Source organism: Paroedura picta, chromosome 3, assembly GCF_049243985.1.
Source record: "Paroedura picta isolate Pp20150507F chromosome 3, Ppicta_v3.0, whole genome shotgun sequence".
NCBI classification, from domain to species: domain Eukaryota; kingdom Metazoa; phylum Chordata; class Lepidosauria; order Squamata; family Gekkonidae; genus Paroedura; species Paroedura picta.
Window position 1 is genome coordinate 157,578,297 of NC_135371.1, and position 22,408 is coordinate 157,600,704.

General features: G+C 46.2%; 1 protein-coding gene across 1 annotated transcript in view; it reads right to left on the reverse strand.

Annotated features, from left to right (window-relative positions):
- Positions 1-22,408, reverse strand: part of SLC4A8 (solute carrier family 4 member 8) — a 106,096-nt gene that overhangs the window by 30,491 nt on the left and 53,197 nt on the right. Inside the window, exons 3-11 of the mRNA XM_077328913.1 lie at positions 20,646-20,780; positions 18,191-18,326; positions 13,219-13,379; positions 7,871-8,059; positions 5,504-5,595; positions 4,646-4,803; positions 3,188-3,275; positions 2,126-2,272; positions 1,136-1,236 (exon numbers count right to left, since the gene is read on the reverse strand). Of these exons, the coding sequence (XP_077185028.1) occupies positions 1,136-1,236; positions 2,126-2,272; positions 3,188-3,275; positions 4,646-4,803; positions 5,504-5,595; positions 7,871-8,059; positions 13,219-13,379; positions 18,191-18,326; positions 20,646-20,780 (1,207 nt within the window). The remainder of the gene's footprint in view (positions 1-1,135; positions 1,237-2,125; positions 2,273-3,187; positions 3,276-4,645; positions 4,804-5,503; positions 5,596-7,870; positions 8,060-13,218; positions 13,380-18,190; positions 18,327-20,645; positions 20,781-22,408) is intronic.

Below are 22,408 nucleotides of genomic sequence, written 5' to 3' on the forward strand. Positions count from 1 at the left end.
CCTACATCACAGGATTGTCATAAGGATCAACAGAGAACAGGAAAACAATGAATACTGCTCTGAGGTTGTCAGAAAAGAATGGGGTAAAAATGTGGTAGAGCAACTGTTACCATGAGCATTCTGATACCCAACCATCATTCATATGAGTATTGTGGCATATTTTTCTCCATATCATCCATCTGAAATGCTACCAGTAAGCAACCCTACATTACTTTCTTCATACAACTGTGCTCATACACTTGGGAAAGGCTGTGGCTCGGTGGCAGAGCACTGGCTTGGCATGCAGAAGGTCCTAGGTTCAGTCCCCCCTTATCTTCAGTTTAAAGGGAAAGTAGCAGGAAGTACACAACTTTAGGGCTGATGACAAAGAAACTGAGATTGTTAATGAGTTTCTTTTCCTTGGCTCAATCATCAACCAAAAGAGAGACTGCAACCAGGAAAGGGAATTGAGACTGGGAATTGAACACTCATGAAGGAATTAGAAAAGATCCGTAAGTGTAAGAATGTGTTCCTAGAGACCAAGATAATTCACACAATAGTGTTCCCCACTGCTATGTATAGGGTAAAAGTCAGACAATGAAGAAAGGAGTGGAAAGTTGATTCATTTGAAATGTGGTGGTGGAGGAGAGTGTTATGGATACCATGGGCTGCCAAAAAGACAAATAAGTGAGTTCTAGTTCAAATAAAGCCTGAACTCTCCTTAAAAGCTAAAATTTCCAAACTGAGTACTATGGTCACATTATGAGATGACAGTCAGTGGAAAAGACAATAATGCCAGGAAAAGTTGCAGCAGGAAAAGCAGAAGAACCAACATGACATGGCTTGACTCAATCAAGGAAACCCTAGTCCTCAGTTGGAAGACCTGAGCAAGGCTGTTAAGGATAGACTGTTTTTAAGGTTATTAATTTATAGGTTTTCCATAAGCTGCTGTGACTTAATGGCATTTTACACAGCACACCCATCCACACACTGCCAAGTGCTGACCTTGATAGACCAATGGCCTCACAGAAGGAATCTGCCACCATTTTTCCATGTCAGCCAGACTCAGGATTCACAAGGACTTCATACCGCTAGCTGTGCTGGCAGAAAACATTTTCAGTTTTAGAGAGATCGTTTTGAGGCACACAGAACTTACCTCCCTGTCCGCTGAAGTTCTGGCCCACTGTGATCTTCTGGTTCAACAAGGCAAGCATGTCCATTGGGGACTCCTGGGGTTCCAGGCATCTTTCTCTTCTCCTGACAACATGGAAACATTATGTAGGAAGAACCTAATTGATTTTGGTTGGTTCTATGCCTGGATGCCATAAATTGTTAAATCAACGGGTACAAATAACTGGGATACAATCCATACAAGGGACGGAGAAATAAAGTTTATTAGTATTATTATTACTATTATTAATGGCCAGCCTATCACTAGGGGGGGATGACAGGGCATAGAGCCCAAAGCCATCCTTTGATGTTGCCTCCTCAAAATGATATCAAAGCAAGATCCACACTGGGAACCTCGTGGCGTTGCTGGAAGGAAGGCTACACTCATTCACCTTGATTGAATCTCAAGTCCTGACAATAACCTAATGACCTGCTCCCTGCCCTCCAGCAAGTGACATCTTTCAGATATTTAAAGACAAAGATCATGTTTTTCCTCATACGGTTTGGTCCTCAGGCCCCAGATCATCCTTGTCACTCTCCCCTGCAGCCCTCTCCATTTTGTCCACATCCTTTTTGAAGTGTGCACTTTCATAGGTGTGCACATACAGCTTTATTAGCCTGTTTTTTTTTCTCATGGTTGAGTTTGTGAAGGCCAAGACTGAGACAAGGAGTTGCAAGTTTTAATGGGTCCTTTCCTGGGGATTCATATTCCCTGCATTCACATGAGCTACGAGTAGCTGACTTTTAAGAATCCACAGGGAACTGATTCTACTTGGACCATGGACCAGGGGGTAGAGCGGCTCTTGCCATTTGTCCAAGTATGGGGCAAACAAGGCCCCCTTCCAGGGTCACTTACAGGGTCAGGCAGAGAGCTATGAAATAGACATCTTGATTATTCTATAATACTGTCTGTAATTTAGGCATCTACTTCATATGTACAAGTTCTGTCCCGCTAGCGAAGAATTTTATGAATTACCTGGGAGGGGAGATTTTTGGGTGGTTCAATTCTAATTGATGGATCCCATTCTCCAGGTGGAAGCACTGTCACCTGATCGAGAAACTCATCAATCCCAGCCAAAATGTCAGTTCGGTCCTTTGCTTTGTAAGCGACATCATGAAAAATCTATAGATGGGAGCGCAAGAGAACAACCTCAGCTGCTACTTCAGTCTTGAAATGACAACCACAGCTAACGAAAAGTCATTTGAAATCCGCATTTACGAAACTGGTTCAGTAATATCTTCCACTAGGTACACTGCAATTTCCTAGGAATAGAACAATTCCATTTATATGCTGTGAACCACCCTGAAATGGCAGGGCCGACAGGGGTGGTCTATAAATGTGACTATAAATAAGGACTATAAAATAACAATACATTGAATGTGCAATGGCTCAAAGAGACAGAATAAAACAAAAGTCTACTTAGCACCTCAAAGACCAATGTTTAATTCAATATGAACTTTCTTGAGAAGAGGTTCACTTCTCTTATTTGATTTGGTTAAATTTAAGAGTTATTTAGTAATAATGAATTTTAGATTGTGTTTTGAAGCTGCATAGCGGTGGTTCTCAACCCTGGGCTCCCAACCCCATTTGGGGTCGCCTGGCCCCTTCTGTGGGGTCCCCAGGTTGGTTGCTGCCGCCACAGTGGTTAGTGGCGGCAGTGGGCAGTTGCAAGCGGCAGCAGGTGGCTGCAAGTGGTGGTGGGCAGCAACAGCGGCGGTGGGCAGTGGCACCATGGTAATGGCCGCCTCCACACCACCCTTGACTGTTGTGTGCCTGCGTGCTCGCATGCTCACATGCGCACGCTACCTGCGCACATGCGTACACTGACCCCGCCACAGTGGGGGTCACCAAGTTGAGAACCGCTGCTGTATAGTTTGCATAGCTATGTAAGAATTGGTTGTGAGGTATGCAACGGCCTTTGGCTACACACAATAAACTTAACTCTGACACTCAGTTTACTTGAAGTAATTTATACTCTGCTTTCGCCCCACCACCGCCACTCAAAGAAGCAAATCATTGTTTTATATTTCACTGCACCTCATCCGTCATGAGTGTCGCCATTGATCTTCCAATTTCATGGTACTGTTGTGCTTTCCCTACTGGGCCCAGTAAGAAAAACAGAAACCTAGCCAAAAAACAGAGGAAAGAAAAGGAGAGAAGGCGGTAAGGAACACAAACGATTTATTGTACAACAGACTAAAGCAGTTTTAAAGGATTTGTAAACATTAGTTTTAAATACACTCACTCCTGCAAAACGTATCTGCTTCACATTTATATCGCAACAATATATGGATGTGTACTTGCATGTTTAAATATTTGTTGACATGTTTCTGAGGACCATGGTACAATCAGGGCTCCTGAATATGCATACATATGTATTCATGGGCTCATGTGCACATGTATATAGCATCCATGAGTCTGCCATGGGAAACACTGCTCACTTAAACCATGGAACTAACCAGAGTCTCCACCAGCATGTGGAAGTGCTTGGCAGAAATGGTATTTATTTATTATATTTATATGCTGCCCTCCCCGAGGGCTCAGGGTGGTATGCCGCTGCACAGGCTGTTGGATGTTGCAAGTATATTCAATGCAAAGATGATGCTTTGAATCCACTGGGGATTTTTATCTGGAGAGTGCCACTTCCCCACCTCCCACTGCAGCCCCAAATGCCCTCTGGAATCCTGCTTATGGACCATGGAAGTTACCCAGGAACAGTGGGGGGGGGAACAGAGGAGGAAACAGCAATAATTGCCTCCGATTTCCATTCCCAGAGATTCATTTGCTGCATCCAAAACGACTGGCAATTTCTGCTAACAGAAGTGAGCTTGGGCAACTTGATCTCTTGGTCAAGAGAATCAGATTTTTCTCCAACCCATAGTTATAAATTACTGGTCCTCATCTGAGTCTGCCTGCCACCCTACAATTCTTCTTCATTTGCCACCAGACTTTCTTTCCTAAACAGCAAAACTACCAGAGACAACATCCCCAAGTTCTGCAAATCAACAACAAAACCCTAAACCAGTGGTCCCCAACCCGCGGGCCGTGGCCTGGTGACGGGCCGCGAAGGCCTTGGCGTCGGGCCGCAGCTCCCTCTTCCCCCCCCCCCGAAGTGAGAAGCTTGCCAGGCCATGAGCAAATCGGCCGCCGAAGCAAGCTTCTTGTTTCGGGAGGGGGGGAAGAGAAGCTTGCTGAGCCGCAAGCTAATCGGCCGCTTTGGCGGCCGATTTGCTGGCGGCCCGGAGGGGCCAAGAGAGGGAGCCGCAGCCGCTGGCATAGCGGCGGCGCAAACGCGCGTGCGCGGCAGTCCGCGCATGTGCGTTTGTGCTGTGGCTGCCGCGCATGCGCAGGGCCCCGGGCCGCCCTCTCCCGCCACTCCGGAGCAGCGGTCCGTGGCAACCGGAAGCTTGCGGACCACTGCCCTAAACTACTGATAAAATCTCATAGGTGTATTTTCCAATTGCTATTTAATTCCTCGTCACCATAACCTCTTACCTGGTAGGGATGGGAACCTCTGTCATGCCTGACAGCAGAACTGCTGGTGTTAAGCGCACGAAGGCGACAATGGGTCGCGTGAGACAATCCAGCTCTCCCACAAGGACGTTGGAGGCTTCCGCTCCAATGGGGATCTTCTTCATGAAGTGAAGCTCTGCCTAATTCCAAAGAACAGGGCTTCATTTCCGGGACTCGGTTGGAAAGGTACGTTTGTGTGGGCACAATTCCTTAACAATTCGTTCCCAGCTACCTTTACCCTCTCTTTTAAAAAGATCTTGGGGAGGGGGATTTCTATCTCTGGCCATTTTGGTGGTGGTGGGGAGACAATGCACAGTATAAAAGTAAAATAAGTCATTAAGTTAAGACCATAACGGCAACCCTATATGAAGCTTTAAAGATAAGAAATGAGCCGAGGAGGTCTGCCCTTGTCTAGATCTTTGTGCTGACTCTTGATCTCCTGTCCAAATACTAGCTATGGCCAGCCCTGCAGAGCTTCTGAGCACTGATAAGATCAAACTAGTCGGGGCTACCTGGTATCTTAAATGCACAGTGTGCCCCCTCAAAAATATTCTTTGTGCTAATCACTCTTGACAACTGAACTCCATCACTGACCTTCACAATTCTGGATTTCAACTTTTTTTGGAAACAAAGACATTTTGAGGATATTGCTTGTTCCAGTTTAACTAAAGCCTGATTTAGTGATCTCAAGCTGTTTAAAACCAAGCTAGTGGCATCTCTGGCTTCTTATTTTTGCTGCTGGTTGGTCTCTTGCAATGACTGCGTGTGGTGTTAGCCAACTTTAGTGCACTGAAGGGCAAAAAAGTGGCATATAAAATGAATGGATGGATGGAGTCCCACCTTGCTAAGGTCTGTCGGAGTAGTATCGTGGCTGGATCCATTTCTCACTTCTAGGTTATTGGACGGAGGCTGGAGAGTCAGCGTGTTCATTCCTACCAAAGAAACACGAAAGAATTTTAGAGGAAAGGGACACGTTCACGGCACTTTTATCTTAGGGGTTCTTCTTCACCAAGAACTTGTGTGAGAACTTGTGCTTGCTTCTTTGGGTCTTTTCACCCAGAGGTTTTTCTGCTGCTTGGGTGCTGAACTGCACAGCTCCCTCCCTGGCCCCCAAGTGTCCTCACAGCCTCGTCTCCCATTTGCTGAATTTCCATGGTTTGGTCATCATTGACAAAGGATGGGAAAATGACAAGCAAAACACAGAACACATGGAAAGAGGGAAATCAAGGGTGTGATAAAACTCCCAAACCACAGGAAAGCCTGTGGTTAGTACAAAAATCTATGGCATAATTAGGGATCTGAAGAACTGTGCAAGGACATGGCAGTTTATACCTTGAATTAAACTTTGTTGGTCTTAAAGATGTCACAGGTTTGTTCTGCTGCTTCAGACCAACATGACTACCCACCTGGATGGCTTTGGCACGTGAAGACAAGAGAGGGATGAGGAGTGAGGAGCAGGAAAGGGACACGACAACTTCTGAGGCCACCATCATATTACTTTATATTACTTCATATACTAAAGGTAAAGGTATCCCCTGTGCAAGCACCGAGTCATGTCTGACCCTTGGGGTGACGCCCTCTAGCGTTTTCCTGGCAGACTCAGTATGGGGTGGTTTGCCAGTGCCTTCCCCAGTCATTACCGTTTTATCCCCCCAGCAAGCTGAGTACTCATTTTACCTACCTCGGAAGGATGGAAGGCTGAGTCCGCCTTGAGCCAGCTGCTGGGATCGAACTCCCAGCCTCATGGGCAGAGCTTTCAGACAGCATGTTGGCTGCCTTACCACCCTGCACCACAAGAGGCTCACTTCATATACTACTTCATATTAATGAGCCTTACTTCATATTAATGAGCATTTAACATGTACTATTCCTTCTGTGAGAAAGAAAGGAACAGAAACCGCGTACACATAGTGCTGTGAGTATACGACGCAGATGGCTGTCTCCCAATACAATAAAGATATCATTCTTCTCTTCTCCATTTTAATCTCACAACAACCCTGTGAGGTAGGCTAGGCTGAGAGAGTGACTGGCCCACGATTACCAGTAAGCTTCCATGGCATCAGTGGGGATTTGAACCTATGCTTTCCAGATACTAGCCAAACACTTTTAACCACTACAGCACGCTGGCTCTTCATAACCCGCATCTAAACTGTACATGTGCAAGTGCCATCCCCTTGGATTAAGGAATGTTTGAAAAGCCAAATGCCTGATTGCCAGAATGCAGCCCATGCACAGTTCGTACCTCCACAAGTATCATGCTATATGAAGTCAATGTATACAAAGGGGTGGGGGTGGGGGTGCATGGCGGGTGTCATCAGGATCAGTTGCTCGGTTGCAAGTAATGGCAGGACCAGAGTGCTCAGTCCTGTTCCTCCTCCACACACACTCTACACACTCTGCACACATGGAGGCCACCCGTAGTGCTAGCACTCTTTCAATCAGAGCAGCAAGTATGCTGGCAGTGTGAATTCATAGTATGATTATTACTACAGCTATGTCCTCTTCGGTGATGACGGTGATGACTGGGGAAGGCACTGGCAAACCACCCCGTATTGAGTCTGCCATGAAAACGCTAGAGGGCGTCACCCCAAGGGTCAGACATGACTCGGTGCTTGCACAGGGGATACCTTTACCTTTACCTATGTCCTCTTCCTTCCAAAGTTGCCCATCAGGGAGAGAACCACAACTGCTCTAAGAAAGCAGGTTCTTTGGTTGAGGCCAGGGCAGTTAAGATACAGGGCCCCTTCCTGAAATGGCCAGAACAACAGCCTACCCCCCCCCCCCAATCTATTCTCCTGAGGAACAAGGAGCTGGAAACCCCCTGAGCAGTGGGGGTGGGGGGAGGGGGAGGTTAGTTTTCACTGCCAGAAGGAAGGTGAATTTTCTTTCTGTTTTATTGGTGTTTTATTGTGGGGATTTTATCATGTTACCTGCCACAAGCCAGCTTGTCTGGGAGTGGTGGGCTGGAAATTAAGTATCATAATAATAAAAAGAAAACTTCAGGATATCTTCGGAGGAGCCCAATGAATATGATCTTCAGCTCAGAGAAAGAGGACATGAACAGTTCAAAAGTAAAGCACGCTTTCCTCAATTGCTCTGTTTTGCATCAACTGATACAGGCATGCCAAGACCTCTGACTATCTCGTAGATGGTACATAAGCCATCTTGTAGTCTCACCCAGAGGGTCCAGAGCCCAAGAATCCTCACCTGTCTTATCCATTGAGTGAGGATCTGACTTTTTCTGGCCAACCTCCGCGAAAGAGCGAACAATTGGGAGCAGGTTGGTTTTCTTCTTCTCGTTCTGATGATGATGCTTTTTCAGAAGAGCTTCCCGGACTTTCTTACGGGTGACCTCATTCAGATCACTGGAAGGTTCATGCTGATCCAGTACCATGTCTGAAAATGGAGACGTCTTTAGTCACACTGATTAAACACCATCCCTGGCTGTAGTTGTTAAACACTGGTATGTCCATGATGTGCTAATTCTCTCTCTCTCTCTCTCTCTCTCTCTCTCTCTCACACACACACACACACACACAAACGCAAACTTTTTAACTAATGAACAGGTCTATGGCTATAGAATGATAGAATCATAGAGTTGGCAGGGGCTACACAGGCTATCTAGTCCAACCCTCTGCTCAACGCAGGATCAACCCAAAGCATCCTAAAGCATCCAAGAAAAGTGTGTAGGACTTGACTGACCACACTAATAAAAATATAAAAATATGTAAGCTAAAGAGCAGGACAGTCAAATTATAACCATCCTGTAGTGAGGTACCCCAGATTTCCTATTTTCTATAGAATGACCAGACTGAGAGATCAAACCTACTGAGGGAGTGTCAAAGTTATTGTTGAAATACTGTTCTAGTTGATATGTTATTGTTATTGTTATATTGTTATATTGATTTTGAGAGTGTTCTATGTAAATGTTCCAAAATGTTTTATGTAAACCGCCCAGAGCTGTAGGGAAGGGTGGTATAAAAAATAAATAAACAAATAAACAAATAAATGTTATTGTACATATTGGGCTTCTTTTAACGCCTCTCCTCCAGGTATCTGCTGGATTTGTGCTAGCTTTTGATCATCAAATTAATATAAAGCCAAACAGCATCTAGTAATGTACCGTCTACAGCTGGCACCTGATTACAGAAACAGTACTGAATTAATCTAAGTTATTAATTGTTTAATCACAGGTTCTTAATCTAAATGCTAATGCACTAATTAAAAAAAACAGTGAGCAAACCAAGCATAATCGATGTTTAACTAACGGCTTAATCAATAGTTTAAACAATACTTAATAGCTGCTTATGGGCTGCTTCAGGTCTGCCCGGTTCAAATCTGATTTTTAGCTACCATCTCAGCGCAAAATCTCGAAGCCCATCTGAGTTGTCAACCCATGCCATCAACCTTGTAGTTCCCATGTCCTGCAATTCCGCAGGGCCTGCAAAATGGAGCTCTTCTGCCAGGCATTTGGTTGAGGTCGTCCGAACCAAGGCCATCTACTGAGCCCCCCAGAACCCCATCCCTGACCTCTATCCTGAGCCAACCAATCTTTGGGATCACAGGTATATGGCTAACATTGCTACCACCAGTTATGGAATGCTAGGAAACCACTGTTATATGTTATTACTGCTGATTATTGTTTATTTGATGCTTAGTTAATGACTACTGAATTACACTGTACTATCCTTATGTTCTTCTATATTCTGTATAAACTGACCTGAGTCACAGGAGAGGGCAGTATATGGAAGGAAGGAAGGAAGGGAGGGAGGGAGGAAGGAAGGAAGGAAGGAAGGAAGGAAGGAAGGAAGGAAGGAAGGAAGGAAGGAAGGAAGGAAGGAAGGAAGGAAGGAAGGAAGGAAGGAAGGAAGGAAGGAAGGAAGGAAGGAAGGAAGATCTTCAGCCCTTTGTTTATGTATTTGTGGAGAACTGCTGCTAAAGATCTTTCTGATTGGTTAAGAATGTCTTTTCTCCATTTTACCCTTACAAAACCATATATCCTAATACAGCTCTTGAGAAACACTTTAGTTGTAAACCAAAGCTTGCCCAAATAATGAAACTTCATAACTCAAGTCTTCATGGCCTAATCTATTACTGGGGTAGCCCATCCAGAACACTCAGATCTCTATACATATAGTGGGGGCATCCTCTTAACTTTTAAGGACAAAAAGAAAACGAACTGCCTGGTATTCCTCTAACCACATCTCCTTATACCCAGTACATATCAACTCTTGCTAGCAGTAGCTCTCCATGGTCCTAAACAGAAATCTTTTTTAGCTCTGTTTGAGAGAAGATTGGTTCTTATATGCCGCCTTTCTCTACCTGAAGGAGTCTCAAAGCAACTTACAGTCGCCTTCCCATTCCTCTCCCCACAACAGACACCCTGTGAGGTGGGTGAGGCTGAGAGAGCCCTGATATCACTGCTGGGTCAGAACAGTTTTATCAGTGCTGTGGCAAGCCCAAGGTCACTCAGCTGGCTATGTGTGGAGGAGGAGCGGGGAATGAAACCCAGCTCAGCAGATCAGAAGCCACCACTTCTAACCACTACACCAAGCTGGTCCTTCTCCCAGCTACTTTAAGCCCCACTAGACAAAACACATAAGCATTTCTGAATTGCCAGTTTTTTTAAAAAAAATTACTATGGCCATTTTTATTAGGGTCCTGGCAGACACGAAAAGTAAAAGCTGCCCCTTCTCCAAAAACATAGCCCTGGTCCTTATTTCTCTTCCCCCCTATGCCTGTCTTTTTAGAGTCAGATAACATATTGGGCAATACAGTTGTGGAACACCTGTGGAGATAACAGGGCAACTTTTAAAATTCCCTGTCAGTTAGCTGCTGAATCTTTTAAGAAGAATGTCACAGTTCCAACGGAGTAGAGAAACTCCCTTCCTTGCCCATCCAGTCAAATAAGTTTGACATGACTGTATCCTGGTCTGAATTTCCAGGAGCGCAGTAACATATTGCTTTAGCTCACAGCCAGACTCCGCAGAGGGATATACCTCCATATCTGCTTTCACCATCTAAGGGGGGCAAATGTCTTCTCCCCAACAAAATCCTTGGGGGTGGGGGAATACTCACACCGAAAAACCCAGAGAATCAACTAAAGGACCATGATTTGCCCCCCGTTAGCCTTAACGTAAGGTGCTGCATTTAATTCAGCAACTGTGTTTGAAAATAAAAAGCCAGACGCAACAGTGATAGGGCACGTGCCACGTAAACCAGCACGGAGCCAGCCTGTATTGCCGAAAACCACAAGGTAAACAATCCCTCTGTCTGTTCCGGGAAAGCAGACCTCACTGGCCTCACTGACATGATTAAATAACATGCCTGCAACCCCATTCTAGTTAATGCAGTTTGCTTCCACGACCTTGAGTCACTTTTATCTCATTGCACATCTAATCAAATTTATAAAGCAATCTGCAACACAGTGTGTCACTGAAAAGTCTTGGCTGGCTGACTGTTATCGGGGACCCTCACAGGAAAGAAATGTGGTACGAATGGGACTGGCATCATTAGATGCCCAAAGGCTGGAAGGGTATCTTGCCAATCAAGAACCCTTTCCTACAAGCTGCTTTCCTGCAAGGAGCCAGGGGCCAAGCTCTATGATCTCCTCTACAGAAATGCATTGCTTCGGTTATCAGGCAAAAGAAATGATTCGCCTCTGAGAAGTAGAAGAAGAAGAGTTGGTTCTTATATGCCGCTTTTCTCTACCTAAAGGAGTCTCAAAGCGGCTTACACTCGCCTTCCCTTTCCTCTCCCAGCATGAAGACGGCTGATTCCAATTAGACTTCGTGCTTGCTCAATTAGCTTTTAATCAAGGCAAATCACAGCTTCTGCTGATCAAGTGATGGGGATTTTACACCTCAGGAGGTGATCTTCAATTACATTTTGCTTCTCTGGCCAAGGTGGTGCTTCCCAAAGAGAGGGATCGGGTCCACTGATCCCTTGTTGAACCCATTCATGGGTGGGGCTTGCAAGGCCAACAATTGAAAGATGCCACCTTTTATCTTACTGGGGTGGGGAGCAAGTTCTTACCGTAAAAGTGATTCTATGACTCTGCAAATCTCTCAGCTATATTTATGAGAATACAAGCTAGGCAAGCCCCCCCCCCATGATTTTGCACAGGAGGGGGGAAGCATGCCACTTGTGCAGAGAAGGGGCAAGAGCCTGCCAGGAAAAGAGCAAGCTGGCTACAATGGGGTGGTGATGACTGAGCTTCTCCTGCTTCTTAGCCAGCTTGGTCTCCTCTTGGGCACCTTGGCAATCTCATTTGCTCATCTCAGTCCCTGTGCCTCATACTGAGAAAGAGCAAGTTGGCAGAGGGGAAAGCCTTCTCTCCGGAGACACAAAGGCTAGCCAAGGTTCAACAGTTGTGGTGTGTGTGTGGGTGTGGACATCCTACATGTGCTGAGAAACTCTGATAATTTAAAAGGTTATGGTTGTATATTTGGGAGTCACAGTTCTGCCTTGTGGGTACGTGTGTTGGAGTGGTGCAGTGGTCTGGTGTCTCTTTTGGTTGGTTGTAATAAACATGGCTCTCTGAAAGCTACAGATGGACCAATGTTGGAAAGTGCAGTCAAGTTAAGCCCCCTTATGGGGACCCGGAAGAGTTTTCAAGACAAGAGATGAACAGAGATGGCTTCCCATTGCCTGCCTCTGTGTAGCCCACTTTAGCCAACAGATTATGTGGCAGAAATACAGGGCAAGAAGCTACTAATTATTTAGTTCACTTCTGCACTTTTACACTCCAGTGCAGTATAGATTTGGGGAGCAGATCTCAGGAGGGCGAAGTCTGGGGAGGGGAAGGACCTCAGCAGGGCATTCTTGCAGAGGAGCCAAAGCAGGCAGGAGAACTGAGCTTGGACATTTGGAGATCAGCTATAGTAGCAGAGACACTATTTATTTAATTGTTTATTTACTTGCTCGCTTGCTTACTTGCTTATTTACTTTCTTTGTTGTTGTTGTCAGGTGCGAAGTCGCGTCTGACCCATCGCAACCCCATGGACAATGATCCTCCAGGCCTTCCTGTCCTCTACCATTCCCTGGAGTCCATTTAAGTTTGCACCGACTGCTTCAGTGACTCCATCCAGCCACCTCATTCTCTGTCGTCCCCTTCTTCTTTTGCCCTCGATCGCTCCCAGCATTAGGCTCTTCTCCAGGGAGTCCTTCCTTCTCATGAGGTGGCCAAAGTATTTGAGTTTCATCTTCAGGATCTGGCCTACTAAGGAGCAGGCAGGGCTGATCTCCTCTAGGACTGACCGGTTTGTTCGCCTTGCAGTCCAAGGGACTCACAAGAGTCTTCTCCAGCACCAAAAGCCTCAATTCTTTGACGCTCAGCCTTCCTTATGGTCCAACTTTCAAAGCCATACATTGCAACTGGGAAGACGATAGCCTTTCTTACTTACATTTATATCCCGCCCTCCCCTTAAGCTCAGGGCGGTTGATGAACAAGGGCTACTTGGATTTTCTACATTGCATCAAAATATCTAATCTTTACCATTCGCTTTCTTCTCTTCCCCCCTCCCTTTGCTTTTCAAGTCATCCCAAGCCAGCACCTGCAATTTCTTCTATGCTGTTTGCACACATATCCAGAAGAACAATCCCATTGATGATGCAGCTCCTCAGCTCAAAGACACTGTGCAAAGAGAGAGTAGCTACATATGGTTTGCTCCAGCGTTCCCCTCCATCTTCGACGTCTTCTTCAAACTTCAGCCACCTGCAGGGGATGCACGGTGAGATACAAAGAAATTAAGGGGAGAAGAACATTGCCTAAGGGGTACCACCATGATCCATACTTTTCCAGAATGCTTCCAAGGGCTCTGCTACATTAGGGATTGCAATGGTTTCATTATTTTTAACAAGACAAATTGAGGAACATTTTATGTTAAACATTAACCAGCTATAGTTGCCATTTAAAGGTAAAGGTATCCCCTGTGCAAGCACCGAGTCATGTCTGACCCTTGGGGTGACGCCCTCTAGCATTTTCATGGCAGACTCAATACGGGGTGGTTTGCCAGTGCTTTCCCCAGTCATTACTGTTTACCCCCCAGCAAGCTGGGTACTCATTTTACCGACCTCGGAAGGATGGAAGGCTGAGTCAACCTTGAGCCAGCTGCTGGGATTGAACTCCCAGCCTCATGGGCAGAGCTTTCAGCCTGCATGTCTGCTGCCTTACCACTCTGTGCCACAAGAGGCTCTAGTTGCCATTTAGATAGGGCAAAAGAATCTATATGTGCTAATTCCTCATAAGCCTCAGTATCTCGGGTTCTGCATACTGTGACTATTAATAAAACGATCCCATGAACTAGTTCTGCATACAAAACTTGCCATCTACTTTGCCCTAAAAAGGGGACACTGACCTTATTATAATTTACCGTAACAGAGCCGGCATAATCAGACCAGGATTTCGGAGAGCCAAGTTTGAATCCCCACTCAGCCATGGTAGTTTACTGGGTGACCTTGGGCTAGTCCCATGCTCTAAGCCTAACATACCTCACAGGATTGTTGTGAGGATAAAATTGAAAAACAGAAAATGTTTTGTTGATTTTGGATCTCTCCTAGGGAGAAAAGTGGGCAATAAATGAAATGAATGAATAAATACTATAGATAATATGAAGGATTTTTTAAAGTAACAGCAATGGTTGAATGTTTGAATGCTGCGGAGCAAACGACTACTGCGGAACGGAAAGCAAAAGGCTATGTGACAAGCAGCCCTTAAGGGATGCTTGTTGCCAATGAACACAGCACTACTGAGTCCCCTGCTGCCATCTCTCTTCCTTTAAACATTCCCCTGTTCATTGACAAAGGACAAGTTCCTGACTGTCAACAGCAGGACGAGCACACAGGTTAGGAGAGGCTGAAGAGGGGAACTTTTGCACTCGAGCTTCTACTCAATGCCAAAGCAATCTGCCATGCGCTGCTAAGCCACAGTAAAATGCTCATGGGCAAGGGAGAAAGAGAAACTGGGTATAAGACTGAGGAAGGAGGATCAGGCAAAGCACGGATAAGAAACAAGCCCAGATAAGCGGTCGCTGCAGCAAGGCTTTCATATTGATTGGGAATCTAAATATAGGCAAGGAAAAGCAGTCCTGGACCTCACAGTGGAGGTGGATAGAGGCCTGATACTGGGGGGGGGGGGGAGTGGGGAGGCATTCAGCAATTGCCCTTGAGGAGCCACCATAGCTCCAAGGGGCATACAGCTGTTGCGTATCTCTTATGAATGTACACTGCTATGTACCTCATGGAGGACACATCTGGAAGCTGACAACAGAATAAATTGTGTTTGTCTTTAAGGGGCCATTAGACTCTGGCTCAACCTGTTACAACACTGCTGCTCCTGTAGAACATAGAACAGAGTCCGATGTACTGTTCTTTGGTTTTGTTCCATGTGAACTACCCTGAGCCTTAGGGGAGGGCGGTATATAAATGTAATAAATAAATAAACAAAAAAACATCTGTTCTGAAAGCAGCAGGTGTCCCAGTTGAAGACACCCCCACATCCCTGGGCAGACTTGACATTAAGGACTCAACTAGTCCATGACCCTCTGGCATTGCATTTCATTTAAAAGCAGCCACAGTCGGTGTGGGGGCAAAGATCCAATCCTAACCTGAATGGCTGCTAACCTGCTGGGACAGAAAGGGTAACCTCTTTTCCAGCATGCCATTTCTCCAATGCACCCCCCCCCCTTGCACCATGGAAGTGTTTACTAGTTCCATTACAGAGGAAATGGCAGGTGGCTGGGTTTCCTCCCCTACTGGGGATAATAGCTGACCATAAGCATTTCTATCCAAGCAATGAAGCGGGAGGAAGAGAGAGAGGCACCCTGCATGCCGACCCAGCGCTACAATACTAGCACGTCATTGAGGCAACTGTTGGCTTTTCATGAGCTAATTCTTTAAGACCCCCTGCATTTTATCCAGTTTATTTATTGAGATACTTTCACCCTGTTTTTCTTCTCAATGGAAGAAAGCATCATTCTCCTGTCTTCTATTGTATCCTCACAACCACCATGCTGTGTGGGAGACGGGGCTGAGAGAGAGTGACCGGCCCAGGGCCACCTGGGGGGTTTTCACGGCATGCTCAGGTTTTGAACCTGGGTCTGCAGGATCCTAGTCCAGGACTCTAATTGCTACACCACAGTGGTTGCTTGGACAATGCACTGCCAGTCTTCATTTATACCGATTCAGGGAGATTAATGTCATGAACAGGGCGGAGTTCAGCTAGTAAAGTCCTCTCAAAGTAAGCATCCGAGATCTCCAGGTGAAATCCAAAGAAAAGGTTTATTGAGTAGGCAATACTAAAGACTGAAAGCGGCCAAGAAGCATTGAGCAAACTTCTTGGCATACAATTGTCATAGGCACATCAGTTACATATATAGGAGCCACACTATAGGGGATTTGGAATTATGGCGGAAGAGTGAGGATCAGGAAAGGATGGGAAGTTTCTCAGGCTGAGCCAGATGGCCCACCTTTGATCCAAAGTGCAACAACTCTGTTTCGTCTCTGCATTCTACAAGGACGTTTTAGGGCGGAAGAGATAAGAGCGCCCTGCTGAGAACATCAGGGGGATGCAAGATAGGACACTAGACAGGAGACAGGAGAGGCATGAAGGCTTCATGGTGACAGGCTCAGAGTGCATGTGAAATACGTTGCAGCCTGGGTTCAAGAGGGCATCAGGAATGTCGGAATGCCAGGCAATCTGAGGGCATGAATCGAGGTTCATGACAATTAAGCCGTTGCAGAGGTTTGGTGTAATCTCAGTTTCACCCAATCCTGTTCTGAGCAGATCATTTGTCTTAGTCCAACCAGTGTCACAAACAAAAGGTTCCTGTTGGCAGCAGCGGACAGGACCAGCAATGATTGGTTTAAACTACGTGTAGAACGGTACCAGCTAGAGATCAGGGAAACAATTTTCACAGTCAGAGCAGAACAAATCTGAAGTCCGGTGACAACTTTAAGACCAACACATTTTTACTCTAGGGTTGAGCTTTGGTGAGCGCGCACACTTCCTCGGGCAATGAAACACGAACTGTCAGTTAGATTCAAGTGGGTTGCCATGTTGGTCTGAAGCAGCAGAAAAAATTTAGAGTCCAGTGACACCTTGAAGACCAACAAAGTTCTATGAGCCTTCGTGTGTGTGCAGATTTCCTCAGATACAATGTCCGAGGTACTTCAGCACTGAGTAGTCCAGCCTATTCGGCTGCCTAGGGAGGTGGTGAGCTCCCCTTCACTGGTGGACTTTAAGCAGCAGCTGGGCAGATACTCATTATGGATGTTTTAGGCTGATCCTGCATTGAGCAGGGGGTCAGACTAGATGGCCTGTATGGCCCCTTCCAACTCCAGGATTCTATGATAGGAGAACATGCCAATGCCTTTACGTTTGCTCTGCAAAAGCCACCAATGTAGCAGGCTGCCAATGCTGTATTCAGCATTAGTGGCCCACAACATCTTGCCAGTAGATGGCATCCTTCAACAACAAGGAAAAGCCACAGCAGCAGGAAACTAAGCAACTGGGATGACGACAGCTCGGCTTAGAGTGTACAAAGCACAGTCATGTCGCAGTTGTCTTATGGGGATTCCAGCAAAGGTCTTTCAAGGTAAGTGAGAAGCAGAGGTGGTTTGCCATTGCCTCTGTCAGCAGAGTCTTCCTCACCAGTCTCTTATCCAAGTACAAACCCAGCTTAGCTTCCAAGATCTGATAACCCTATACTGTGTGTATGCTCTGGTTTGGCAGGTGACACTTTCTGCTTAGGATACATCTACTCCGATATTCTGAATCAGTTTCAAAGTGTGTTTAATGCAGTTCTAAACTGGGGACATCATCAAACTCTGCTCAAAGTGTGATGGGCACCAGTTTGGAACTTCAGCAGACAGCAGGCAGCCGAGCCTTCCAAGGCAGCAGAGAGACAGCTTTCCATTGCCTGTGAAGGCTCTGGGAGGGGGAAGAGACACCAAACAGCTGATCTGTCATGATCAGATGCATGGCAGCTGTTTAAATGCCTCCCTTTCCAGGCTTCTCGGGCAGCAGATAACCAGCTTTTCACTGCTAGGGAAGAATGGGAGTGGGGGAGCCCCGAAACAGCTGGTCCATTTGGCAGCTTTGAAGACACTTTAAAGGGATACGAGTCTCTTGAATGCGTCCAGAGCAGCTAGACAGCTGATCCTCAGACAACAGCTGTCCAGTGGTTTTGGCCCAATCAGTTTGGACACCTAATTAATTCAACCAAATCTGAACAATCCAAAGAAAAATCCCTGTATCAAAGCACCGATGCACGTGATTTGGGTTAGTCCAAATCAATGTGGGCTGAATCTGAAAAGTACAGAAAAAAAAATTCTGTCCACGTGCCCACGCACACATATGCATGTTGAAATCCAGGGATAAGCCAAAGCACCAAGGGGCCAGAACTGATGGGAAGAAGCTATGTGGAAAAGCCCTAGAATGCTAATTATGTTTCCAGTTTAGCGATACAGAAGTAAACGGACTGCACAAGAAGCCAGTGTACATCACTGCTACCTTGCTGCTTTTACCTTGCCGTTTCCTTCCATTCTGCATCTTCGCCCTCTTTCATACAGATTTCATCCATTTCTGTGAACAAATCATGGGGGACATGCTCCTCGTCCTCCTCCATCCCAAGGATAAACTGCACTCGCTGAGATGGGGTATCTAACAAAAGAAGAACAAAGCATTTTATTTTATTTAATCTCTATACTGCCCTTGCATCAGGGGAGGGTATAGGGGGAGTCCTGGCAACATGAAGAATTACTTTTTTAATGTCCTGCTAAAGCAGTGGAAGCCCTGTGATGTTTTTAGGCACAGCACAAACACGGAGGAGCAGCCTTTCACCATAGAAACCCAAGGATAATACAAAGAGTCAACAGATAACGAAGGTGCACCAAGACAATAACTTTTCTGCAGGGTTCTGCTATCGGGGGGGGGGGGGGGGACACAGAGAGAAGATCCAGAGAATATGGAGAAGAATTGCAGTTGGCACTATTTTGCATTACAACCCATCCTTTGGATTGAGCCATGAATGCAATTAATTAAGGTCAAAACAGCTCAGAAACTGGAACAGCCCTGATTGGATGTCCCCAGTTAAATTTCAGCGAGGGAGGTTTAAGCCTTCTAACCAGCCCTTTCCCCCAAAAAAAGAATCCATGCACATGAAGATGCCTATATTTTTCTCCATCCAACAGCAGCACTGATGATGATTTTGGAATTTTGAAAGGGAAACTCATATGGGGTTGGAAGGATCGAGCCTCCCTTCCTTATATCATTGGGCTGGATTGACACAGAGCTCCAGACAGATGCTATTAAGCTTTAAAAGATGCTGATAAGATCCAATCCTGAATCCCAGAAGGCCCCATCTGCTTTGACCATAATTGTATACTAGGCTCTTTGCCCAAGCATGCCTCAAGGTCAAAACTGCACACCAGTTAGGAGAACTACAATTGGATTCTTGATAAGCAGGGCACAGTCACAGTGCTGGGATTGGGGAAGAAAGAAACCCTTTTCCTATGCACCTCCTTGTCCCAGATCTGCTTTCAGCCCCCAGTATTGGGGGAAAGGACTAGTGCAAACAGTAGCTCTAGGGTCAATGATATTGAGAGAACAGCATGAGGGGAACCATTAAATCCCAGCAAAGCAGCACTGAGGGTCCCCCTCCTCTTCCTTTGGGGTTGCTGTTGGCGAAGCACAATGCACACCTGTTCACAGTTTGACTCTCCACTGATTAATGAACCAGTGAGCTTTGCTCCCATACAATCTCCTCCTGCCTGAGTGCATTTAGTGACTGACCCTCATCCTGGTCCAGGGAAGCTAGATAATTTGCCCCCGCCCAGTTCCAAGATACAAAAGCTGAACAGTGAGGTGGACCTCAACATTTCTCCTCTGCGTGGTTCGAGAGAAGAGGTCCCTAAGAAGAGGCCTTTTGTTCTTTAGGCAACAATTACATTTCTGCAGCATCAAAGGCAGAAGGCCACTGTCAACTGAAAGTATAACAATGGCTCTCGGTTCATTCCCTACATTGTAAAACTCACCTTTGTATTCGTTGCCCACCACAAGAACAGTGCCACAGAAGTGGATGAACCATTTCTCTGACCTATCTCAAGCCCCCGATTAAGGCAGGAAGCATGGCCCGTAACTAGCTTGATGAATCACTCTACAAATCCCTTTTGTATTAAACAGCAAGGAGTGGAGGGGCCTGAGCAGGTGACTAGTAAAACACACAAGCAGACACACACACACACAACTCCCCCAACTATGCTCTTTCAGCTCAGCTACACCTCACAATTCTGCTCTGCATGGGTGTGTGAGGGTGCATTTTGTGGTGGGCGGTGGCCTTCAATCCTCAGGAAAGATGCTTTTTGCAGGATCTTCTTCACTTACTGCAATACCTCCATCCACTTGCTTACACTCTCCCACTCTGAGACAATAGTCACCAGCGTCCAAAAAGAGCACTGAAAACAAGCATGCAGCTGCTGTTCCCCGTCCTCCTCTGTGCTTCTTGTATCCAACTTTTCTGTGAACAGAACGCGGAGCTTTCTTTTGTTCCTCCCCATTCCTGCAGCCCCTTCCAACCCTGGAAGACCAACCCTTGGAAAGCAAGATCCAGCCAGAGGAGCAGGTTGGGGAGGGTGGAGTAATGAAACACAAGGGAAAGTACAAGGGTGATATCACTCCTTCCTCTTCCCCCAGTGCAGCTCTGCTGAGCAAAGACGACAATTCCCTTCTCCCACCACTCCGGCTTATGGACTTGCACAGCTATTTCCTCGCATGGGTCTCAGAACCTTGCTCAAAGTTTGAACCCATAGGAGGAGAGCCATTAACTTTCCTCCAATATCTTCAAAATGACATCTTGGGTGAGCACCGAACTGCTTTGACACACTGAGTGTTCCTAGAGAATGACATGGTTATTGTTCAGAGGGGATAAGGCCAGCTGTACACACCACATTCCCATCAAAGCAACATGCACTGCATACGTACCACGAGACTCATTGTCTTCTTGGGCGCTCTCCTTCACCCGCTCTCGTATCCTGTGTTTCCTGCCATGAGGTCTGTGATGTCTGTGGCCCTGTTTCACCAAAGGCATCCGCACCCCAACATACAATGTCCTGTGTCCTGGGGGGGAAAGCAGACATCTTGTGTTTTGCTGGCACTGTAGCAGGGAATTTCATCATTCAACAATATAGCCATCACCGTTCAGCCACAATGTACCCCCTAAATTAGCCACAGCTGACTCTTCACCATCATAGAGTCCCGTAGCACCTTTAAGACCAACAAAGATTTATTCAAGGTGTGAGCTTTCAAGTGCAAGCTCTGATTTGATTGTGCTACTGCAGACCAACATGGCTACCCATTTTAATCTATCTTCAGCATCAGATTACCCTTCGTCCTAATAGGGTCCAAATATGAAAGACAGAATGTTTATGCTCCCAGGCATGTGGTAGGCTGTTATCTTAGTCTGTATGTGTTTCTGTTTTCTATTGTCCCTATGTTGCCAGATTTCTTCAGCAATAAATGATTTTATGTTTTTTTTAAAGTGAGCCTAAGGTACCATCGATGCTTCCTGATTTTAGGGTTCACCTACTCCGGATTTGCTTTCTGATTTGGGCCAGGTTTTGACCAGTCGTTGTAGGTTTACAGGGTTTTTATAGGACTCCTATTTTTATTGTTTTAATTAAATGTTGTAGACTGCCTCAAAAACATAAACCCTTTACCGCTGCCACCACCAGACACTTACACGGGTATGTCAGTTTTCCTTCTGGAAAATGAGGCATCTCTTTCGGACTTTCCAGACACTCGTGTTCCAACGAACACCATTAGCTGCCCATCTGAACGCAAGAAGTGATTGCAGCAATATGGCTGCAGAATTGCTCCTTGGTCACCCATGTTCCTACCATCTGCTATTCTGTATCAGCAGGGAAATAACAACCCAGCACTCTAAGCACCACTCTGATGGGTCTTCAGTGGCTTTAAAGGCTGGGTAGTCAAACTGCGTCCCTCCAGATGTCCATGGACTACAATCCCCATGAGCCCCTGCCAGCCTTCGCCATGAGCCCCTGCCAGCGAAGGCTGGCAGGGGCTCATGGGGATTGTAGTCCATGGACATCTGGAGGGACGCAGTTTGACTACCCCTGCTTTAAACCATGATGACATGGCCAAGATCTCATACTGGAATGAAAGTCTGGCGAGAGTTCCCCGAAACCAGTGGAGCAATCAACTGCACCTTGCAGGTAATAACATTGTTCTAGGACAGCAATAGGGATGGGTGGTCTTGGATATTCAGGGTCGCCGTGCAAGTAGGACAAGGGCTCCTAGTGTACTTGTGTCAGATAGGAGGTATGTAGTGGGAGTTTTGTGTATCCTAAATATCTGACACAACGCAGGTTCAGCCTGACCCTATTGTCCCCAAATTGCCCTGCAAAGCCGCTACTGTCTCCATTGCAAAACTTATACAGAGTCAAATACGCAAAATAGAGTTTCCAGTGATTCCCACAGCTATCCAATGACACTTGGGGGTGGTGCTCAGAAGTGACGACCCACAGAATTTGGCAGGATGCAGGGATGTCCATCCCCAGGTGGGACCTGGGGACACCCCCCCCCCAGTTTTACAGCTCATCTCCAGGTGAAAATGGCTACTTTGAAGGGTGGATTCTATAGCATTATACTCCACTAAGGTTCGTCTCCCCCAAATCCTTCCCACTCCAGATATTTCCCAACTCAAAGCTGGCAGCCCATCAGGACAC